This window comes from Danio rerio, chromosome 12 (assembly GCF_052040795.2).
Source record: "Danio rerio strain M-AB ecotype USA chromosome 12, GRCz13ab, whole genome shotgun sequence".
NCBI classification, from domain to species: Eukaryota; Metazoa; Chordata; class Actinopteri; order Cypriniformes; family Danionidae; genus Danio; species Danio rerio.
The window spans coordinates 34,483,048-34,507,765 of NC_141032.1; the positions used below are offsets into that span (position 1 = coordinate 34,483,048).

General features: G+C 34.5%; 2 protein-coding genes across 4 annotated transcripts in view; both read left to right on the forward strand.

Annotated features, from left to right (window-relative positions):
• Positions 1 to 3,061, forward strand: part of stxbp4 (syntaxin binding protein 4) — an 80,866-nt gene extending 77,805 nt beyond the window's left edge. For both annotated transcript variants that reach the window (XM_087276573.1, XM_087276574.1), the window contains exon 24: positions 34 to 3,061. In XM_087276573.1, coding sequence (XP_087132699.1) covers positions 34 to 145 — 112 coding nt within the window. In that variant the 3' untranslated portion in view covers positions 146 to 3,061. The remainder of the gene's footprint in view (positions 1 to 33) is intronic.
• A 10,672-nt stretch (positions 3,062 to 13,733) lies between these two features.
• On the forward strand, positions 13,734 to 24,074 carry hlfb (HLF transcription factor, PAR bZIP family member b). Of its 2 annotated transcripts, none has more exons than XM_087275133.1 (4): positions 13,734 to 14,016; positions 15,176 to 15,529; positions 16,820 to 17,034; positions 19,528 to 24,074. In XM_087275133.1, the coding sequence occupies exons 1-4, from the start codon at positions 13,908 to 13,910 to the stop codon at positions 19,744 to 19,746; spliced, it is 897 nt and encodes a 298-aa protein (XP_087131259.1). In that variant the 5' UTR covers positions 13,734 to 13,907; the 3' UTR covers positions 19,747 to 24,074. The 2 variants fall into 2 exon arrangements, with proteins under 2 accessions (XP_087131259.1, NP_001183988.1); NM_001197059.1 differs by having other exon boundaries at positions 13,908 to 14,016; positions 19,531 to 19,746.
• Positions 24,075 to 24,718: the final 644 nt, after the last annotated feature.

The window sequence follows — 24,718 nt, forward strand, 5'->3', positions numbered from 1 at the left end:
TTATAACTATTTATTGTCTGTTTTCTCCTCCAGCCATATAACTCAAACAACATCATGGACGCACCCAGTGACGAGATCTTTGGGTTTGTCAGATCCAGGAACTAGCGATCATCCAACCTTGGACTCTCCAGAATTTACCGCCTAGACCGAATCCCAAAAACGACAACAACAACCCAAACAAAGCAGCAAAAAAAAAAAAAAACTGCATGTGCATCGTAGAAAATGCCTCCACCTTCATTGTCAATGGTTGTCAACATACAGTACAGAAGATGTTGAAATAGGCATCAATATAAAACCGTCCCAATGACTCTCAAAAAGCTCATTGATGGCTTGAGAATTCACATTGGAGTCTGGAGTTTTCAATGTGTTTATGTCTGTTTTTCTGACATTTTAGGAGTTTCCCATCATACGTTGATCTCTTTTTATTCTGCACCTTGATGAAAACAATGGACAGACTTGATCTGTCTTCCGACTTTTCAGAAGTTCAACAGAACTGCACTTGTTTGAAGTAAAAAAAAAAAAGTGGCCTCTTAGGTGAAGCAGGAACTTTTGGAGGAATGCGGTGAGTTGGTCAGGATGGACGCTTTCTGTGATGTTCATTCAATTCAGCTTGTGTTTGCTGCGCTTGCTGAAAACATTTGTTCGTAGATTTGTTGAAACTGGAATTTGTTTACTTTTTCAGACTTCCTCGCAGCAGCTAAGCTCTGGGAATCGTTGCACGTAATTGTTCTCCATTTACAGTTCCCTCCACTAACATTGGCACCCTTGGCAAATATGAGCAAAGATTTGTTCGAAATATTAACAGAAAAAAACAAAGATGCTTGACTTGTTTTAGAAGCCTTTTTCTTCAAACACTCTCAAATGATTTGTGGTGATTTTGGTCATGTTGGGTTTTAATTTTGATTCTGGGAACTTTTATTTTCACTGGAACCATCATGTTGACAATAGTGATGGGAGAAACGAAGATTTTCAACGCTTTAAATGATAGGACCCATTGTTTCGCAAAATTATTACCTGTTCCAGAGCATTCGAAATGTCACATGCTAGTCAAAACACCTGCTGTTCAAAACAATTAAATTAGCAATGTATATTATTAGGTATTAGAATAAATTACTTTTATAAATATCATAATTTTGTTAGACTTCATAAGATTGTAGATGAGATCACTGACTTCAAGTAAACAAGCAAGCAAAATAACCACAACTTAATTAACAGTAAAGGATTCGAGAGGCGTTATTTTAATAGTGCAATCATGACTACAGCAGGTACTGTATAATTACTAAGTAGAAATGTTTGTAATTTGAGCAGACTTTGATTTTCAGCATGTGCAATTTCATGCATAGATAACTGTATGGCATCATGAACGGAAGATCTAAAGTGCAGAATTTTGAGCTATTGTAAACAATGACTATGGTGCATATTTTTGTCCTTTTATCTCTTTCGACTGAAAACGGAAAAATGCCCTTTTCAGCTGACAATTTTTTGCATCCAAAAATTGGTGCATTCCAAGTATAAATGCAACAAAAATGCAGGCAAAACACTACAAATGTAAAATTGAAACCAAGCTATCAAACGCAGTTAGCTTGTCATCTAATATCATTTGATATTTAGTGTCTATTGATCAATTTTCAAGGTTAAGACAAGGTTTTTCCATTGTAGGCTCTGCTAAACTGAACAAGAGACTACCAACCAGTATTGTTCTTTTTCATTTAACAGATCTCATTAAAACATATACAAACTCATAAAACAGATCTGAGGTCAGGTAAATACTATGAAACCTGTTGAGTGATTCGCTACTGGGGGTGATTTTAGTAAATTTGCCTGATTCATGTGGATTTTATGGTATTACACAGACCCCCATCTAACCTCTCCCCACCCCCCACCCCAATTTTTTAATTGTTTTAAAACAATGATGTAAAGAAACCCTGTTACTGAAATTATTTGATTTTGATTCAAAACAAAAGATTTGTAGAGATTCAAAGCTTTATGAAGCAATGCTTTGAAAGCGGCCGTTTGGTATTTTCTTAAAGCCACCTCTAATTTTGCGAAGCTAAACACACTTTTGTTACAGCTACGTTTTTTCTTGGCTTTACCTATTCCCAGCAGGAGGAAAACAAAAGTGACCAAAATCTGATGTCGAGCCAAAATATCAAACCATATTGATGTCAAATACTTACATATACAGCCAAAATCCAACATCTGCCTGACGTCATAGTGGTAACGACCACACAATGTCAAGCTGTAACATCATTAGATGGTGATTTTGGGTTTGTTTTTAGGTTACATTGAAAAAAAAACTAAATTCAACATTTATCCACTGTTGGACATTGACATTTCGGTTTTGACGTCAACCAAAAATTAATTTTCGCCCAAAATGCAATGTTCCCACGACATTGGGGTACAGCATCAGTCTGACATCATGTTGACGTCCTGTACCTGCTGGGTTGTGATGAACAATGTCTGGTTTTTGGTCAACCCAGTTGTACTAAAAAATAAATGAATACTTATGGGAAGATATTTCAAAAATATTTTCCTCATTAATTCATATATATAAATATGGTGGCAGGCACATTTAACAAAGATATTTTGTTTTTAATAAAACTTAAAATGTTGTTGTTAATAAGACAGGGTTTTTTTGGTAATATATTGAGCAAAAGTTTAAACAGTGTCCATTCCAGACATTTTTGTCACAGCTTTCTTTACTCATATGTAGCAAGGGTGCCAATGTTAGTGTAGAGTACAGTAAATATGCATTTTTATCATTTCTGCTGTTCTCCTTAGTGGACTCTATCTCGGTGTTATGCATAACTGTGAAAGTGTCTTCTCTTGCATGTGCAATTAGTTCTGCGCTTCCGTTAGAAATGTGAGTTTGACGTACCCTAAGCCTTATGTGTATAATTTATTGAAGAAAAAACAACACAACATGGCATTTGCTTTGTTGTGCATTCACTTTGCCTAACAGCGTAAAGTTAGACTGTTTACGGTAGATTATGAAGATCTATGTTTCTCCTTTAACGTGTGAATACTTTTGTGGTTCTATTAAAGATCAGATGAAAAAGTCCATCTGCATTGTGGCCTTTTGAAAGGATATTCCCTAAATCTGTCTATTTCTGGCTGAGTGTGCACTTCACACACACACTTCACACCCTCGGCAAGAAAAATAGATACAGGCACTGTGTGAATATAAAGAATATATACTTTATTTATTTATATTTATATATTCTTCCAGGAAATTTCAAATCACATTAAGGTTAATATGCTTGCCAACCTTGCATCTGATAGAAAAACAGTCCATTGATAAAGGAAATTACATCTTGAGTTAAATTATAACTATGAACTGTTGCACTGATATTACATAGAAAAGTAAAACAAACAATTCTCAGTATTATACAGGATGACCCATCAGCGTTAATACTATAATATAAAAACTATCAATAGAATATGTAAAAACAACATATAAATAATACAATGAAATCCTGTTCAATTAAACCAAAGTGGTTTAGATGTTGCTAATTTTTTTGGTCATATTTAGAATTTATGGCTTCAGTTTTTGATATTTAAAGTATGTCCTAGAAAATAATTACTTTTTACTTCCCTATATTCCAGAGTAATGTAATATAAAATAGGTAAAAATATTCTGAATTAAAAACAAAAAACAAAGATGATTTATTAACCAATACAGTTGAAACTTTCCAGCATTGCCTTTCTTGCTGTTATTATATATTTAGAAAAAAGTTATCTTATTTTATATACCTTTATTACTTACAAAACAAAAGGCTCTTTCTGAAAACAAACCTCTATATACATTTCTAGAGAGTGCCAAATATGTCCCAGGAGCTACGTTTTTTTTTTTTTTTTTTTTTTTTTGTACAGTTTATGTTTAGGCGAATCTACCAGAGGCCGCTGTTAACTGACTAATTGACTGACTGAATGATTGATTGACAAAATGACTGAGTGACAGACTGACTGACTGACTGACTGACTGACTGACTGACTGACTGACTGACTGACCGATCGACTGACCTAACAAATAGTATTTTCAAAAGCACGGATTGACCTGCCCACCATGATTGACCCATCTCTGCATCTAATTAATGGCTTTAGCATTGTGCTTATAAATACTTGCATTTTTTATATTCTTAAAAAGAAAAGTGTTATTTTAAATGGTATCTTACATTTCAAAACTTTACTGTTATATTACTATTTTCCCATTTTAAAGACTGTATAAATCTTACCAGTACCCAAACTATACTGTATGTACAAACTGTATTTGCAGATCTGTTATAATAATAATTGAATAATATAAGTTTTCATATTATATTTAATATATTAGGATATTTTTGTGCAAAAGGAATAATTAAATTCTCTAATTTTAAATTATTTTCTGAAAGTATTCGTGTGTTATTTTAATAATAATAATAATAATTTGTAATAACACGCAATGGGCCTTATGCACAGCTAGTGTTTTTCAGCCAGTGATAAACTTCCGGTGAAAGTTTTATGTGACTATTTTTAATTTAAAAGCTTCCTTTTACAGCATTGATGTTGTATCATAATTACAATATAATCAGTTAAATAGACTTAAGCATCCATTTGGTTGATAAAGCATAAAAAGGATGAAAGACAGGCGCCATCATTAGCAACAGGCTAATGCTTTTTGTTTTGGTCTGATACCCACTTTATATCAGCCAGGCAGTGAAGATTGCTGTTTTTTAAAGAAATCAGATCTGAAAAGCAGTGATTTTGTATGGGATAACAATTAACCGGAAGCCCTGGCTGGGGCTGGCTAACTGAAATTAATGTCGGTGTGCATATACACCATTAAAAACCAGAATTGTTTTCTATGCTGAAACAGTCCCTATAAGACACAATTCACAAATAAAAAAATCACTGCTGCTGAAGATTCAGCAATTTGATGATCTCACCTTAAGTTAGGATTTTCCTTTTGAAATTCAATCAAGTAAACTCGCCCCACCTGAAGCATCGAAAGGTGCATAAGAAAATCACCATGTGCAAATCTGCAAAAGATGAAGGTCATGTGATGGAAACATCATATATAATAAATTATTCATACAGCAAGTGCACTGTCAAACTCAAATGATCTCAATCTATTGTGTTGAAATTCTTTACAGCATAGGTCTCAAACTGGATTCCTGGAAGGCTGCAGCTCAAGCTCCAACCATCTCCAGCTCACAAATTGTCTAGTAGTCTTGAACACCTTGATTAGTTGGATCAACTGTGTTTGATTGAGGTTGGAGCTAAACTGTGCAGAGCTGCGGCCCTCCAGGAATCCAGTTTGACACCTATGCTGTAAAGAGTGCCAACACAATTGATTTGTGTGAATAAGTTCTGTTAATGAGTTCATTGTGAACAAGTACAGTTAACTTATTCAATTTTACAAATTTAGGTGAATTAAACAAAAAACTAGACTCTTTGAACTTTAAATTGTGTTGGTTTTAGCTCATTTTAAATAAGTAGTTTGAACAAACAGCTAACTAATTTTTTCAGTGTATTGATAGTATGCGGGATTGTTTGTTTCTATTTTGAAATTCCCAGAAATAAACAGTCTAGACATCACTGTATAAAATGCTGGGTTCCACACAATTCCCTTCATGTTGTTCCAACACAAATCAATTAAGTTAACTTAAAAGCTTTTACATATTTAAGTGGATTTACAATAAACAATTAAATCGTCTCCAAAAAACTCAAGAATGGTGTTGATTTAGCTTATTTTAAATACAGACAATAGTTTGAACAAGCAGTGAAAGAAATTTTTAGAGGGATCTTTATTGACTTTGAGTATGACATGTCCTTTCAGAAATATTAGCAAGATGAGAGTAATGGCAATCAATGAATTACAAGTTACCACTTTCTGTCTTTTTTTTAACTAGTTGTGGTGTGTTTACAGTTTGTGCTCCACATGTTCCAGCATGTGGTTTAGTTGTTCCACATTAGAGGAGGAGCGGCTCATCGTGGCCTACTTTCCTGAAGAGCGACGTCACGTCTGACTGCTTTAGCAACCAGTTCCCAAGGTAACAAAAAGAAGAAAGACTAGTTCTATAGAAAATCCATTCGCCTTTTCACGCTTGTAAATCACTCGCTTTACTGTGCACTTCCTCTCCTCTGACTGTGTTTTTACAGTATATATAGATAACATACAGCAGATTACACTTCTGGTTATTCTTTCAGATTTGATGTTTTTTATATGATATTTTACAAGGAAGTCAGTGTTCTCATTAAAATGTCCTTAGAAATAATTATCAAAATAATACTTTAAACTTCCATCACATTAAACTAACTTAAAATGACTTAAGAAATTAGGAAACATGGCTAATTTATAATAAACTTATTAAATGTTGTCATGATTATTTATATATTGTTTTACAGTGTAGTGAGTTTGACAGGAACATGTGCAATCTACTTTAATCCAGACAACAGTTTTTTAGTGAAGAGAGAGAGAAAGACTATTATAATCAATAACTAAATAAATAGATACTGAAGAGGGAACTTAAGTCTGAGCATAACTGAAAGCTATATAGTTTTTTTTTTTTTTTTTTTTTTTAAATTGAGACCCCATCTTTAAATATTCTTATTTTGTGGCAACTTGTTTACATTTTGATTAGATTTTGGGGGTGTTTTGTAAATCTTGGGATCTCTTTATAACCCGAAAGGTTAAGGCTCTTTAAAACAAAGAGTTCTGTCTAAGAAGTTGAACTCTAATTTGGTTCCACATGGTTCTGTTTGTGAGCCGATCAGCATTTTGAATACACACAGGTGGACCAATCAGGATCATCTCAGATTCTAGATAAGGGATATTACGTCTGTTTTAAAAATCATAGTTCTGGCAAATAAAGATTGTTATACTATTGTCTTGAAATTTCCATTTCACATAGGAAGGTAAACCCAAAATGTAACACTTATTCACAAATTTAAAGTTAATAAACTCCTAGTTCTGGAAGTAAAAAAAGGTAAAAAGTCAAATCAAATCACTTTTATTGTCACATTATCAGCAGCATTTGTACTATAAAGAGTGAAAAGCTTAGGTTTGCTGGGAGCTTGCACATGGTGGCCATGCTTGGCGCCATCATGGATTAAAAAAAAGTCAGTCAACATGATGTTTTGATGTTTTAGAGCCATTTTAAGTTGTTAAAGAGTTTTTGCATGGTTTTATTTAAATGTTTTAAATCTGAAATGTAGTCAGGAGCATGTCTTAAATTACAATAGCTATTACAGTGGTAAATAACAGTAAATGCTTTCAGCAAAAAAAAATTAATTGTATGTCTAACTAAAATGAACATCTGCATTGGACAAAATATTTAGAACTGACTTTTATTCTTGAACTATAAAAACTTTTTGTCTTAATATATGGCATAAATCAGCATTGAATGTAACTTGTTAACACATTAAATATAGAAAATGTAATAAATAATATGTAATTTAGCTTTTACAGTATAACTACTGTATAAAACTATTTGTATTTTCTTGTTTCAAATAATGTTTTGCAAGGTAGAACCACTTATTTATTTAGTTTTTTTTTTATTATTAGAATTAGAGGTTAAGTTCAAAATCCAAATTTACAAATTTGAAAGAATTTTGATTGGGCCTCTGTTATTTTCATGTATGTACTTGTTCTGCTTATTTAATTCTGCTTAATGTTAGTTCATGTATTTAATATAGAATAATAATAATCAATGCTACAGCATTTACTAATCATAATTTAACATTTACTAATGCATTATTAAAATCCAAATTCATGTTAACATTTCGTCACCCTAGAATTATAAAGTTCTATCTGACATTTTTTGTCAAAATTGAGTTATTGACATATTCTTTTTAAATGACAACTTATTTACATTAGGGGATGTTTTTATAAGTTGTTTACATTTTAAGACATTTTAATTAAAAAAGCAAATGTTACACACAAACTGTTTGCTATCGAATGCAAAAACTTTGAAGCTCAATTTCTCAAAATCATTCAGAACGCAGACAGAACTTATAATTCCAAGGTGACGATTTGTTAATGCACCATAAGTTAACATGAACTAACAATGAACAACTTTATTTTTGTTAACAATAATGAATAAACACTGTAATAGATATGTTGTTTATTGTTTGTTAATAGTAAACTACAACCTTATTATGAAGCATTACCAATAGTACTAATTAAAGTCAAGGGTGCTCATTGTAATTTGTTGAAAGGTTAGGTGGCTTCATAAAAGGTGGATTAGGTTATGAGAACAGTATAGGCATACCTTAAGTTAAAATCATTTTTGGGAGGGTGTTTAAGCTTGTTTTTGTGATTGCAGGTTACACCCGTCTGTTTACTAGTGACGCATTGTTCTAACCACCTATATAATGACAATGGAATATATGAAAGTACATATGAAACTATGCTGGTGCTTCAATAATAGCCATACTATTGACTTAAAAATCATTCTGAAACATTTTTAAACACATCTACCACCTTTTAATATTGATTTTTTTGCTGACTCACTACCTACAGTATATCTTTCCAAAATAACTGCTGAAGAAAAAACATATACATATAAAAACCTTGACTTAATTGTTTTAAAGGCTATCAATGTAATTTTATTGGGTTCATTTGGTTGATATGAAATGATCATGGGTTTAAAAGAAAAATATATATATAAAGTGCATTTATGAAGTGTGCTTCACACAGGTGAGTGGGCGTGACAAACCACCTGTAGATGCATTCTTCTATTAAAAAACAAACAAAAAAGAAACACTTTTCCTTCCTAACTCTAGTACTTAATTCTCTGAGCACAAGGCATGGGACGATAACAGTTTTCAAGGTATACAGCGGTTTAGAAAAGTCAAGTTTAAAACCGTTAAAATTTTCTGCAATACCGTTCCTAAGGTATGTGTACAATTTTTTATTTACCTTTTTCAGGACAACAGTATCTTCAACAGAAAAGATATATAAAGATGCCATTTTAAATTCTTTTTTAAAAATTTGTTTTTGAAACAAATGAAGACAGCAGGAGTCAATAACTCATTTATCCTGACATATTTACTTTTCCAAAATATTTTAAATATTTCTCAAAAAAAAAAAAATATTGTGTCCAAAAGGAAAAAAAAAAATTGCCGTTTAACCCAGACATTTAAAAAGATATATTTTAAAGCAGTAGTCACCATACCTTGAAACAGTGAAGTCTTCATCCAAGCTTATCATACTGTCAGAATCTTTTACTGGCTCATGCCTGCTAAGTAGGCATGACAGTAACAGTTCCTTTGTATAATTAGCATTTCTTGTTGAATCGCTGAATGCCTCCTCAGATGTAAGTTGCTTTGGACAAAAGCATCTGCTAAATAACTAAAAGTAAATGTAATGTTGCGCTTTGTTTTAGGTTTGTAACATTTGAATGGTGGCCTACTTGTAGTGCAATAAATCAGAGTGTCTTTGAATATTTATGTTTCTTTTTTTCAGCAGGAATACAATGATCTCCAAATCCAGCTTAACCTGAAGAAATCAAGGTATGAATTAATCATATAATTAAATATTTGAACAATAACAGTTTTGTAGTTAATGCAGCAAGTGGTTTTGTAAACTAATGTAGAGAATGAAATGTAATAATTTATTAAATATGTGGCTTGCAAATTTTTATCTGTACTCACTTTTGAGTAAAAGCAATTCATAACTTTGATTTAATGTAGTCAGCGAAGCAGTGGCGCATTAGGTAGTGCTGTTGCCTCACAGCAAGAAGGTAGCTGGGTCGCTGGTTTGAGCTTTGGCTCAGTTTCTGTGTGGAGTTTGCATGTTCTCCCTGCGTTCGCGTAGGTTTCCTCCGGGTGCTCTGGTTTCCCCCACAGTCCAAAGACATGTGGAACAGGTGAATTGGGTAGGCTAAATTGTCCGTAGTGTGTGTGTGTGTGTGGATATTTACTAGAGATGGGCATCCGCTGCGTAAAAACTTGCTGGATAAGTTGGCGGTTCATGCCGCTGTGGCGACCTCTTATTAATAAAGGGACTAAGCTGACAAGAAAATGAATGATTTAGTGTCGTCAGATACTATTGCATTTTGCTCATCCTCAATGTATACAAATTGGACACTTTTTGCCTATGTAGTTAATAGTTTGCCTATATGCCTATAGTTTGCATATAGTTAGGTTTTCTACTGAGAGGAGGTTGGTCAGACTGTGCATTTAGCCTTGGAAGAAACAGGACAAATGTGAAAATATCTTAAAAGCTGGTGCAAACACATTTATACCACTCTGTGTGTTCAATACTCTCTAACTACATTTGTTAATCACTTATTACAAAACAATGTGTGTTTGCTAACTTTTTTTGTTAATGTAAAGCAGATAAATATGTCACATGCACGTTTTTAATCAATGAAATGTAAAAACATCTCGAATACATCTGCCTTTGCTTATTACAAAAGTATATGTTTGCTAACTTGGTATGTTAATGCAAAGCCAGATTATTTAAGAACATAATTTGTGAATAATACTGCAGCACGCTTACATCTGCTTAATGCTGAGAATATATCAGAGCCATTTAGATTAAATTCTATCAATACAATGTGAAAATAACACTCTGAATAAAGCTGACAATTACAACTAGCCTATATGTAATGCTAAGACATTTAGACACATTTTTATTGATAAAATGTGACATTCTTATTAAAGAAGTAATGTGTTTGCTAACTTTGTAAACTCATATAAAGTAGACAAGAATGAAAAAATATATCAAAGTCTGAAGCACAGACATACTTAAATCAATAAAATGTATGTATAATACTCTCTAATAATAATACTCTCTGTTTTTGCTTAGCCTACTCGTAGTTTCAGAAGCAGAGGAGCAGTGCAGTTCGAACTAAACCACGCCTCTTTATTTGACTGTGAGCATTTGATTTTTCCACCGCATGTGTGTACATGTGAGGGAAACTTCCCTTTCAGTGCCAGATATTGGGATTCGGGCTTCGGAATTTTGTACGCTGGTGAATAATAGAACCTTAATAGATATTCAATGGATATTCATATTTCGAACTTGCACAAACTCTAGCCTACTCACAGAACGCAAAACATCACCCTCTGTTGTGTTGCCAGATCTCTCAATAAATGTAAGCAAGTTAGTCAAACTTAAGCACTTAACATTTAAAAAAAATATTTAAACAGTAGTTAAACAACTAGCCTGTTATTGTTTGTGTGTGTGTATACAAAACAACTACAATTCTGAAAGAACTGCGTCAAAACTGGTAAAATTCAGTCTAAGGTATTTGTAAGACTTGCTTGCTGGGTAAACACATCCACCATCCACCATTCACCAGTCATTCAGCACTCTGTTTATATATTAGGTTTTGAACTATAATCTATCCCATTATAATTATGGATGACAGCAAGTAAACAGAGTCTAAGGGTATGTTTGCACATCTAAAAAATAAGCTTAAAGATGACTCTCGTACTCCCTGCATTCGCTGTAGTTTCCTCTGGGTGTTCCGGTTTCCCCCACAAGTCCAAAAACATGTGGTGCAGGTGAATTGGGTAGGCTAAATTGTCCGTAGTGTATGAGTGTGAATGAGTGTGTATAGACGTTTCCCAGAGATGGGTTGCAGCTGGAAGGGCATCCGCTGTGTAAAACGTGTGCTGGAAAAGTTGGCTGTTTATTTCGCTGTGGCAACCCTGGAATAATAAAGGGACTAAGCCGAAAAGAAAATGAATGAATAAATGAATGAATGACTCTCGTATATAAAATGAAGTCACATGCATTGCTCAGGTGTGATTTTTTTTTTCACAGACTTCAGTGTAAAAATCTTGATGGTTCTGTGGGTTTCATCTATCCAATGTGATCTTTATTTTGTATTTTCTATTGGATTCAAATCAGGTGATTGGCTGGGCTATTCTATGCCTTATTTCTCACTTTCTCTGAGAGCAGTTGAGAGTTTTCTTGGCTGTGTTTTGGATCATTGTCTTGCTGAAATGTCCACCCTGGTTCATCTTCATCATCTTGATAATGTAGATGCAGGGCCGGCGCGTCTATAGAGGCGACCTAGGCGGCAGTATAGAGTGGGCGGTGTCCGCGACACCTCCCTTACCACCCGCGTCCTCAGTTATGTCCGCGACACCTCCCTTACCACCCGCGTCCTCAGTTATGTCCGCGACACCTCCCTTACCACCCGCGTCCTTAGATATATTTGCGCATAGACGACAGAATAGAGAGGGCGGCGTCAGCGACACCTCTATCAGCACCCGCGTGTCCTCAGTTATATCCGCGCATAGGGCGGCAGAATTGAGGTCTGCGACACCCGCGCGTCCTCAGTTATATCCGTGCATAGGGCGGCAGAATAAAGAGCGCAGTGTCCGCGACACCTCCCTCATCACCCGCGTGTCCTCAGTTATATCCGTACACAGTGCGCCGGAAAAGAGGTCCGAGACACCTCACTTCATTTTCATAACCGGTCACTTTCGTTTACACATTTGGGTTGAGGGCGGCGTGATTGTCCTCTGCCTAGAGCGGCAGTTCAGCTTGCTCCGGCCCTGTGTAGATGTTAGACTGAATGACGAAAGGCAGAGGGTTGCTAAAAAACTTGTAATGGTCTGTTTCTACTGAGTGGTACGGTATGCTTTTATGGCCATTTCCGCTGTCAAAAGGAACCAAAAAGTTAACCCTACCACTTTTTTGGGTACCCATTCCAAAGGGTACCTAGCACGACAAAAGGGTACCAAAAGACTGAGCTAGACGCGCAGCTGAACACTATTGGTTAACAGACAAATGTCACTAGTGCATGCACAAGCTAGAAGAATGAAGTGCAATTTTTAAATACAAAGCAAGACATTACATCGCAATAATAATATATACATATAATAATGAATTGCTAGTAATGTAATGATGGTAATAATTACAGTATAAAGAAAAAAAGGACAACTATAATGACAAACAACATCAATAATAATAATAAATCACAAGTACTACACCACTATTACTACAGAAAGTTACTGTACAATTACTGCTACAGCCACGACCACGATACTACTACAATGTCTACTACTACTGATATTACACTGACTGCTACTACTGATACTACAATGTCTACTACAACTGAACTGATTCTCATATGATATGTGAACGACTCGTACAGCTTTAGGCCTACTGTGACATTTCCACATAGGTACCCTTTAGCAGTGGAGACAAAAGCCTAAGGGTTTTTGTGTGTGTGTGTGTGTGTGTGTGTGTGTGTGTGTGTGTGTGTGTGTGTGTGTGTGTGTGTGTGTGTGTGTGTGTGTGTGTGTGATTTCATTTATTACATATAACTTTATTTGTAAACTAATAAGGTTTGTTTTCTTGTATTTCTTTGGTTGTTACCAACATCTGGTGAAAACTTCAAGTCAACGGCACCTTTAGAAATTTGTTTTCTGAGAAAAACGGTGCCATGTTTAATACATAATTCTGTATATACACACTGTATATATAATATTAAACATTTTGCTTTGCTGAAGAAAAATTGTCTCCCATATCTTCGGTAGCCTCAATTAAAAGCCTTTTTAAGAATGAACAAGGCTATACCTTTTATGTTGACTAAAACAAAACCACAAAACTAGTAATATCGAAAGTCTAAAGCATATTTGCAATGCGAGGATATGGCAACACACTCTGAACTGCCATCCAGCAAGTGGAGCGAAAGTGTCCAGTTTGCCCCGCCTCCAACTGTTTGACGTCACATGCCTCAGTCTTGACACATGGTGATTATCATCGCATTTCTTATTCACACACACACACACACATACACACGCGCCCGCACTCCACCTACTTCAAGCCACTTATGCCGGTGCTGTAGAGCAGGATCTCTCAGTTGTCGTTATTAGTCGAATGATCGCTTTTTACCTGTTATAGCTTTTCATTTCAATTCAGCTATTCAAAGTATTATTTTTACGGAATAAGAGAGATTATGTCCAGACAGCTCACCATGAATCCAGCTTTTCTACCTCCGCAAACTAACGGCGTTTTGAAGGCGCTCCTGGAAAAACCTCTGAAACTGCCTTTGCACCAAGATGAAGGTGAATAAAACTTTATCTTTGTTACATTGAAGATTAAAATGTTGGTTAGTTTTGCTGTTAGGACTTGTCATTTAGTTTTAGATGTGATATTCAGTGTTAAAGTGCTTGTCTGTGCTGTCTTAGATTCGTTTGACTATTTTTATGCCTGATGTTTGCCATTAAAGTGTCTCTTCCATTAGTTTGTAAACTAAGCGTAGATTCATAACAGCTGAGATTACATTTATTATTATTATTATTATATTTAATAATAATAATGTTTTTAATAATATTAATAACAGGATGTTTTTTGTTTTTATTATGTTTATATTAGTTTTCTATATAAATAATAAACTGTAACAAATTTTGAAGAATTAAGCTTTGTGTTTGAGGAACTTGTGAGTTTGAAGAAATTTGTTGAAACGAAAAACCTTAAAATAAGAAAAACGACAAAAAAATCTTATCCTTTTATCTGATCTGTCAATTGTTTTTTACTGTACATTGCTGAGATTGTAGAAGCTGCAACACTAAAGTTGAACCACGTTAAAGCATGCATGCAAAATGCTGTACAGGATTTTAAATGCATTTTGGCTATTTTTACATTACGAATAAATTAATTGAAAAAGGAAATAAGATCCTTATAAGAGTATTATTTTTGTAGTGCATTCTTAAGATTGCAGCTACGCACAAAAATTCTAAATGAAAACCACAATTATGGAAAATGTAATAAAGTACATTTAAATTCCTTTCAACTGGGCTAAAATTATAAAAATGAAAAAGCAAAATGAAAAGTAGAGCATTAGAAATCATTATATTAAAGTTAAAATCTAACTTTTTTACTATGCAATGCTGAAACGGCAAATAAAATGAGAAACTAATATTAATATTATTATTTGAGAAATCTTTTTTACAGTGCAATGCTTTAACTGCTACTATAAACTGTAATAGAAGTATAAACACTTTAATTATCTTAAAACTTTAATAAATCATTTTTCAAATCCATCTTAGTTGTCCTAAAATGTAGAAATGTCTCTGTTAAATTATTGCAAAGAGTGTACATTTTTTCATATTTATCTTTAGTGTGCATTGCAGCTAAAAATCACCTTAATTACTGTATGTACATTATTAAATTCATTTTAACTATTCTTGATGTAAAAGATTTGACATATAACTATTCTTTCAGGCTATGAAAAGGAGAGAGACAAGGTTAAAAAGCTGGACGAAGAGGGAAACCCTCCGCAGTCTGCTTTCTTAGGGCCAACGCTTTGGGATAAAACATTGTCTTACGATGGAGACAGCTTTCAGTTGGAGTATATGGACCTTGAAGAATTTCTCTCTGAAAACGGCATCCCCTCCAGTCCTGCACAACATGACCAAAACCTCCATCAACATCATCACCAGCAGCAGCAGCAGCACCAACAACAGCAGCAACAGGTTTCAATGCCCCAGGGGCCCATCTCAGTCATGGACCTCAGTAGTCGCTCCATCCACACAGCCATTTCTCCTCAAAACTGCCTCCACAGCCCCGGCAGATCAGGTATAATGTCACTTCTAGACCCTGGTTTTGTCCATTCTGCTCAAAAGATTTAAAGGCCATGTTCAGCCAAACCAGATGGCACTAAATATGACCATGTGTGGGTGGAAAATGGGAGACAGAGTATTCATTTTAGTCTCAAAGTGTGTTTGTTTTTTGGACTGTACAGATTGTTATATTCAAAACAAGTTGTTTGTAAGCCAGTCTGGGAATGACAAGAAGCAGAAATGAATTAGATAAGATACAGATCATAAAAATATACACTGTTAAGTCCTGTTAACAAGCAAGACTTTATGATGGTAAAAAAGAAAGAAAAGGTCAATGCAGAACAACAAAAACAAGCATTGTTAGGAAAAATGTGAAAAATGGCAATGATTTCTATTCTAGTATGAGGATTTTTGCATCTAATGGGGAAATAAAGTAAACTACGTTGTTTTATAAGTTTGGGTTTAGTAAGAGGAAATCTTGTTTAGTTAGAGCTTGAAAATATGCATTTAAAAAATAATATATACATTTTATTTAAAAAAGCAATTACCATTGTAATATGATTATAATTGTCATCATATATATTTAACAATTTATCATATTAAATACCTAAATTAAATATAATAATGCTGAAAGTAATTAAAATGTAAAAAAAAAAAACTTAATTAAAACTTGAATATATTGATTAATTCTGCTAAAATGGACACAGGGTGATTTAAGCATTTTATTTTGACTGATGCCACATTAAATGTTTTTATCATAATAATACTACATAGATAGATACATACATACATACATACATACATACATACATACATACATACATACATACATACATGCATACATACATACATACACACATACATACATAAAGTGAGATATTCTGGAGATTTTCAGCTGATACTAATATAATTTACACATGTATCTTTTAAAGTTACAAAAGTAAAGTTAAAAAGTTGTTCAAAGACAAATAAAAACAAATTATGAGCACAAAAAAATAAATTTAATCAAGTGATTGATTTAAATTATTAATTTAAATTAATTCACTTTTTATTTTATTATTAGCTAAAATAGATTAAACATTTTAAATGCATTCATAATACAATTTTTTGAACAATATAGCAGTAAAATGCATACACAGAAATATAAATGTATAAAAATGTGCTGAAGGTACCAATGTTTCCTATTTATACTTCGCTTATATTAATGTCTGCTGCGCCACCTAGTGGATTGAAATGCTCCCAACACCCTTTAACATGCAAGATATGCATGGAGTCAACAATGAATAGATTTCTTTTCTCCTGACAGTTTTGCCTCCATCCCGTAACACACCGAGTCCAGTCGACCCGGAGGCCCTTCATATTCCGGTGAGCTACGAGCCCGACCCGGCAGATCTCGCTCTTTCCAGCGTCCCTGGACAGGAGGTTTTCGATCCACGGAAGCGCAAATTCTCCGAAGAAGAGTTGAAACCTCAGCCTATGATCAAAAAAGCACGCAAAATCTTCATTCCTGATGATTTGAAGGTAACTATTCAGCCCATAAAAGTGTATGTTTGGTGACTCTTTTCACCCCTCGCCATTGACCAGCTGGCCAGCAGTTTAAGAAGCTTATGTCCGTTCATTCATCCTCCGCTCCGGCCGCCAGAACCACGTGATCACCTTTTTTTCCTGGTAGCGCTCCAGTTCTGCCGGGTTTAGGATTAAAGGATTTGTCTTTTTTAATTTGTTCGAATAAAAGTGGATCCCTCTTGAGCTTTGCGCAATAGTAAATTGCTCCAAGCTGATTGCACGCCAGCGAATGCGTGAGAAAACTTGTCACGATAAAGATCTGTTTTCTCTCGTGCTTGCCTGTCAGTCATAAATAATAGCTGAAGTGTGGAGTAATTTGTCACAATCATCGGTTCCTTTTAAATGATTTAATTGTAGGCTACTGGGTCGAAACTATTAACTCTGCAAATCCTGATAAATTAAATTATTAGTATGAATGAATAAATACAAAGAAAGGAATCATGCATTTGACGAAATAGTAAATAGGATTTCATTTATTGATTTCTCTCCTCTTTGGTAAACACGGGAATTGTGTTGTCTAATGAATATTAACATATCAGGGCTATTGCCAGCCTGGTGAAAGGGGTGGTTCTATTTTCTCAAAAAGTGTACCATTTTTACAGATAGTTGCCTCATTTTCTATTTAACTACAAAGTATTTATGGTTTAAATGGTTATAGTGCATTTAAGTGGCTTTTTAAATGGAGTTAACCTGTAAACAAAGATTCAGCGGCAGAACCACACTTCACTTTGTCTCCTTAAGCAATTACCTACTTCCTAAAACTTATTTAAAGCAGACCAGCCCTTTAGTTCTTTTCTTCTCTTGAACCCACCCTCCCTCCATTTCCTTGCTTCCCATTCAGTCATATCACCCTCTCTTTACTCCTATGTCGAATCGGGGGGCCCAATCACTCTACAAAAAATATTACAGTATACCCCCACTCTGAGTCTCATGATCGTAGGATACCCGATCAATCTACCTATCTGTTCACTGTTTATCCTGAAACTTCCCATCCCCTTCATCCCACTGTTCTTTTACCATCTCTTTATCCCTACATCCCAATAAAGTCTAGCTCAAAGTGAGGCGTGGTCCATGCTGGTGAAGCACTATTTATTTCTGGATTAGCTTGTCAGGTGGTCATAACCACACTTTTTGATCTACAAAAGCATTTTCTAAAGATTTAGAATAAAGGAATATGGAAAAAAAACTTATTTATATATATTATTTTTATCAAATACGATAAAAAGACAAATCTGTTAAAGTTTTAAATTAAAAACGTCAAAGTATTGTCATTTATTAAGCAGTTAACAAACTGGCCAGCACATTCAACTTTCCTCAGTCAGAATTTGGCCACTTGAAAAACAACAAAAAATATGCATGATAATAATAATAATAATAATAATAATAATAACAATAATAATAATGTAGAGCTTCCCAATTTTTTTAGCCTCTCATGTAAAAGAGATGGAAATTTCATGGATACAATAGCCTAATTACTAATACAATTTACTTTTATATGCTTCAAAATTTACTTTTTATTGGTAATTTTTTTCTCCAAGGTCCAAGAGTTAGAATAAAAGTTACTTGTAAAAACTTTTCTCTATTTAACCACAATACAGTACTTACATTTTTTTATTTGTTGTTATTTTTTACACAATTTATGATGGCATAGCAGTCAAAATAGGACGAATGAGCTCATGCAGGGACAAATTCTGCGTCTTATGAACCACCCGAACCCTCCTCTGGCTAGGAGTTTGTATCTGAAAATATGGCGTTTTTATGTAATAAAATCTATGTTATCAGTAATTTGCAGAACAAAACTATAGCATCGTTTTACTTGAACACGTAGGCCTATTATTTAATAACAATTGTAAATTTTTAATCCAGAGATGAATACAATTTTTTTATAAAGTGCTGTTTTTGAAAAAAGCTGTATTTAGCTGTCATTATGAAAACATTTTCATACAAGACATACAAGAAAACACAGATAAAATGGCTAAACATAATAACTGCCCTAATATGAGTAAGAAAATACCCCTACACTGTAAAAAAACCTGATTGCCCTAAATTTTTAATCTGAATCAAATTAACCGTATGAGTCCATTGTACTTATATTATGTTAAACGGACTTAAAACAGCTTTTGCATAACTTATAAAATTATCTTAGAACATGATTAACCTAGTTTAATATGTTACAATGATTTAAAAACATATCCTGTCATGACTAATTGAATATCATTTTTACAGTGTAGAAATTAATTCAGCACTAAATCAACTTGACAGTTCAGTAAAACATTTATTTCATAAAATGTAAACCCTAATGATTGAGCGGCTTTGTAGTAGCTATGATTCATAAGGATTTATAGGGTTACCATATCCATTAAAAAACAGTAAATGATACTAATCGCACAATAATGTAACTGGGCGCTCCCATCTCTTCCCCACCCTTTTTATTCTGCATATTTTGAGCAGGATGAAAAATACTGGGCACGGCGCAGGAAGAACAACGTGGCTGCCAAGAGATCACGAGATGCTCGGCGTCTGAAGGAAAATCAGATTGCCATCCGGGCTGGTTTCCTGGAGAAAGAGAACATGGCCCTCCGTCAGGAAGTCGCTGACCTACGGAAAGAGCTGGGGCGGTGCAAAAACATCTTAACCAAGTATGAAGCTCAGCACGGGCCCCTGTGAGGCCTTCACGGTGCTCTGAAGTTCCCCTTACCCAGTGCCCTTCCAATTCGAAGGACAATATTCTTGGGTTGCAGGTCCGCTGGGCCAGTTTTCCAGCCAGCCCTCACCTCAGTCTGTTCTTGGCACCTTAGAAGGCAGAAACGTTTCATTGCGTGGTTATTTTATACATCTTATAGAGATCTAGCCATTCTCTTTCTCTATTTGTTAGTGCAAACAAAGCCATCATTGTTTGCCGATCATGTTACTTAATGTTTTAGTGTTGTAGCATTTGTCCACAAACGTTTGCCTTGATTTTGTTGTACTTTAGCAGTCAGATCCGAGCTCTGCAGGCTCACACTCATTGTGCTGTGTAAGAGAGAGATACATGTGCATAGATTCCTCAGGCGTTTTAGGTTTTGTGTCTTCATGAAGACATCATTCTCACAGACAGAACAGAATGTAGTAAGAATGAGAGTTAATAAAATAACTCAATTATACTAATATATGTGTTTGTTTTAGGAAGCAGGTAATGAAGTTGCTAATATTGAGTGCAACTGGTTCTGGAAGTAAAAACCCAGTTCATTTATTTCAATGGGAAATTGATTTTATAAAACAGACCTCTAATGAGTGGTGAGGTTGTTAATTGATATGCTTTTGTTGGATCCATTGGTTACACATTCAGTCCTTTAGTAAAACGATTATTGTTAATGATGGAATTCATGCAAACTTCCCTCTCCCCAGACACGTCCTTCAGCTTTTCCGAGGAGATCCAGAGGTGTTCCATGCAGGCCAGCTGAGAGACATAGTCCTTTCTAGCGTGTCCTTGGTCTTCCCCCAGAGCTCCTCCCGGGTGACAGAGCGCCCTATAAGGGTGCGCTGTGTCACCCCTTAAAGTAAACTCATTTCAACTGCTTGTATCTGAGATCTTGTTCTTTCGGTCATGACCATAGATGAGAGTAGGAACATAGATTGACCGGTAAATCTAGAGCTTTGCCTTTAGTCTCAGCTCCTTCTGTACCACAACAGACAGGTACATTGACTGCATTACTGCTGCCGTTGCAGCAATCAGTCTGTCAATCTCATGTTCCATCCTTTCCTCACTCATAAACAAAACTCCAAGTTACTTGAAATCCTCCACTAGGGGTAAGGACTTTACTCCAACATGGAGATGGCAAACCACCTTTTTCCGGTGGAGCACCATGGCCATGGCCTTCTTATCCCATTCAGGAATTCATGCAGATAAACTATATTATTATTCATGATGCTGTACAAACATCATACTGTACCAATCAGAGATTCATAATGACCAACAGGATTTTTTTTTCTGAGTAAAATAACTCATCTACAGTAAATCCTATTCAGTTCTAAACTAAAAGTAGCCGTCAGCGTTTGTCCCATTTGTTGTCTGGTCCATCTTGGTTGACAACGTTTGAGGGATCTTAAATTGAATTTTTGTGGTCCCCTTTGGCTGAAATGAAACTAATTTATGTTTCAGTTGAACCCACACTGGTGATTCATTCCACTGGGGTGACCCCAGATTAATAAAAGGAATAAGCTGAAAAGAAAATGAATGAATGAACCCACACTCATAAAAAATATCGGTATGTGAAATACTGATAGCAAAGCTGATAAATGAAACTTGTCCAATGATATCTTTAGCTCCGCCCACATCTATGAGTACCACGAATAGTGCAATTGTCAGTGTCTATACGCTCTTAAAAACAATTAAATATTAATAGAGATGAATGCAGATTTAGCAACACATGTACATGTGCATCCAGCCCAATCTCACCAGGAAATGTAACTTTTTTACGTAATGTCAGTAAAAGGGCTAATTTATATTATTTCATTTGTATTAAAATGTACGATTTTTAAAAGGTGTTTTTAATACAAATTAGCCAGTAAAGCAAAATGTTACAAATTGCAGTGAGATTGCGTTTGTGCGTCACGCACACCCCAAGTCCCAAATAGGAGCTCCAAAAGGATAAAACGAGGAGTGGTGGCAATGAAAAAAAGATAAAGGACCAGGCCTGAGAGTTTTATATCACAGTTTTATTTATGTTTGTGCAGCAGATACCCACATAAATTTTATTTATTTTCATTCAGCTTAGCTCCTTTATTGCCACAGTGGAATGAACCACCATCATATGTTTTACACAGCAGATGCCCTTCCAGCTGCAATCCAGTACTGGGAAATATGTTCATTTTGTGGATTGTTAATTTATTATATATTAACCTTACAGTACCAACCTTACCATTCCCAGAACAAATATTCAATATTTCTTCATTGTCTTTGATTGCAATTCGCCATGCCTTATGGCAGGGGTGTCCAGCTCAGTTCCTAGAGGGCTGCAGCCCTGCATAGATCAGTTCCAACACACTTACCTTACCTAGCACACTTAGGTTCCAAACAGGCCTGAAGGACTCAATTTGTTTGATCAGTTGTGTTTAATTAGGATTGTAACTAAACTGTGCAGAGCTGCAGCCTTTCTGAAAGTTTGACACCTGTGCCTTATGGGATTGTAGTACCTCAAAGGTGATTTGTTTGGTGCCTGACTTGTATATGCTTTAACAAAGCTTTAACCATTAATGTGAAAAAATCCTGATGGGAAAAATACTTCCAGAACCAGTGCTGCTGAAAAAGGTGGATGGGAACTAATGCACTCTTCCAAAGCGTGTTAAATTAAGTATGCCAGTCTGTGTTAATCTGTGCCACATGTAGGCTTTTCACACGAGAACTATTTAAACCTGGGTCATTCTAAACCTTGAGTGAACAGAATTCTGGTTTATTTTGATCCATGTTTCACACCAATCATCAATTAATTAATTAGCCTATCACTAATTTAAGAGATTATAATTAACCCTGAAATTATTTCACATGGTAAATTTCAAAACCTCACGTCAACTTCTTCATTTGAATATTGACTGTGTCTTTGATTAGATGAAGGTGCGCACATGTCCTGCTAGTGAAGTGTAGGCCTGGTGCGTAATAATATTGTCAATAGCTAAATCTGAACAATTTTTTGGACTGTAAAGGTTGGAGCGAAGCAAGCTTTACTTGTCTGGTACAATTTGACAATTTAAAAAAAAAGTGACCTCAAATGCTTAAACTGTTTATGGTTATTACATGCGGTGTTTACGTGACTGTCAAAAGCACGTGAATATGATGCAAAATATCCATTTTAACATTGATGAAGTTAGTTTTACACAATGTACGTTTGCCTCTGACATACCCTTAAAAGCAGTGCAAGCTATGCTCCGTTGTAAGTTTTGTAAGCTCGGGTAAACGTGGTGCATAACCTGGTTATAAGTGAAAAATATTTACTCGGGGTTAAAAGTAAGTTTAGAACGACGTTATCCAGGTCGATCGCCGTGTGAAAAGCCCAAAGTCAGCCTAGTTACTTTCTAAAAAGTTAAAATGGCTTTCATTTAACAGAATTTGAAAGGTAAATTATTTGGTTAAAACGCCCCTCTTTCCATTTTTAATGTAAATGTGTAAGAAGCTAAATTTATTAGTGGCTGCTACTATACTATTTCCATCATATTTCACAAATAACGTTATTGATTCTTTATAACAACATACTCTATGAGTTTAAACTGTGATCGAAGTAAAGCTCGCTGAACAAGGTCTCAATGCCCTTATTGCAAACACAAAGAAGAAACCTGCTGTACAGTAGAGTATATTGAAGCTGATATGTTGCCTTTTGGTGGTCAGTTATGAAATGAATGTAGATGTATGATGTATTTTATGTCTATCACTCTTGAATACAGACCAAATGATATGAGATACAATAAGGTTATATTGTCATATTAAATGTTTTTACAAAGTTATTCTCGTTTTTGTACAGTATTTTCTTATGAATTTCTGAATATATAAATGTATTTAGATGTGTACTGTATTCCATCAAACTATATGAACATGTTCTAAATTCTATACGGGCATTAATAAATTGCATTTAGTACCACGATCATAGTTTCTTTACCTTTTACAGCTGTCTATTATTCAGGCATCAGTATCTTTTTTATATATATATATATCGAATGGCACTTGCATTACTTTTCATATACTGGTTGTGATTTACAATCATGAAGTGTGGTATTATTGTGTGTTTGCCAAAAACGGTAAAAGAATGTGACTCTTGGCCACATACAGAATGTTTTCAGTCTTTGTCAAAAATATTTTATATTAAATATATGAAATTACAGCATGTTTAAATTTGAACATTCTTCAGATGATTTTTCGACTTAAATATTTGCATAAATATTTGTTGTTTGTCGTGGTCCTTTTTTGGTTCCTTCTTGCTGTTCATTTATCTTAATGAAAATAATAAAAAATCTTTTGAAAAGAAGCTTGGTCAACTTAATGAGTGAAATTAAAATGTTGTATTAACCTAAAATATGCAAAAATTGAAATAACAGAAATAATATTAATTCTACAACTTACTGTGTTTTAAATACTCTATTATAAAACATCATTTACAATAAGGTTTCTATTTTACAATAGGCTTGCATTAGTCAACGTTAGATAATGCATTCATTATCATGAATTAATGATGATGAACAACAACACATCTGTTAAGCATTAATAATCTTTGTTAATATTAGCTGAACAACATATGTTATTGTGTTTGTTAAGGCATTTTTTGACATCCACTAGCAATCAACAGTGACTTTGCTGTTAATATTAACTTGTATTCTAATGCATTACCGTAATGACTGATTGTCCCTGTTGCACATTTTGTTGACTAAGCGTTGTATTGCAACTACATTCCAATTAATTCTCATTTAAGTATTAGTAGACAATCTGCTTAATATCTGTTGATACTGCTCCTTCAACAGACATTTAACTGACTATAAGAAACTTTGCAAGTACACATCAGTTTACACTAAGCCTAATCTCAACCTAACAGTCTACTTATATTCTAATGAGAAATAGTTGGCATGTAGATGCAATGGAACTTAAATTCAACAAAATGCACTAAAGGGACAGGCA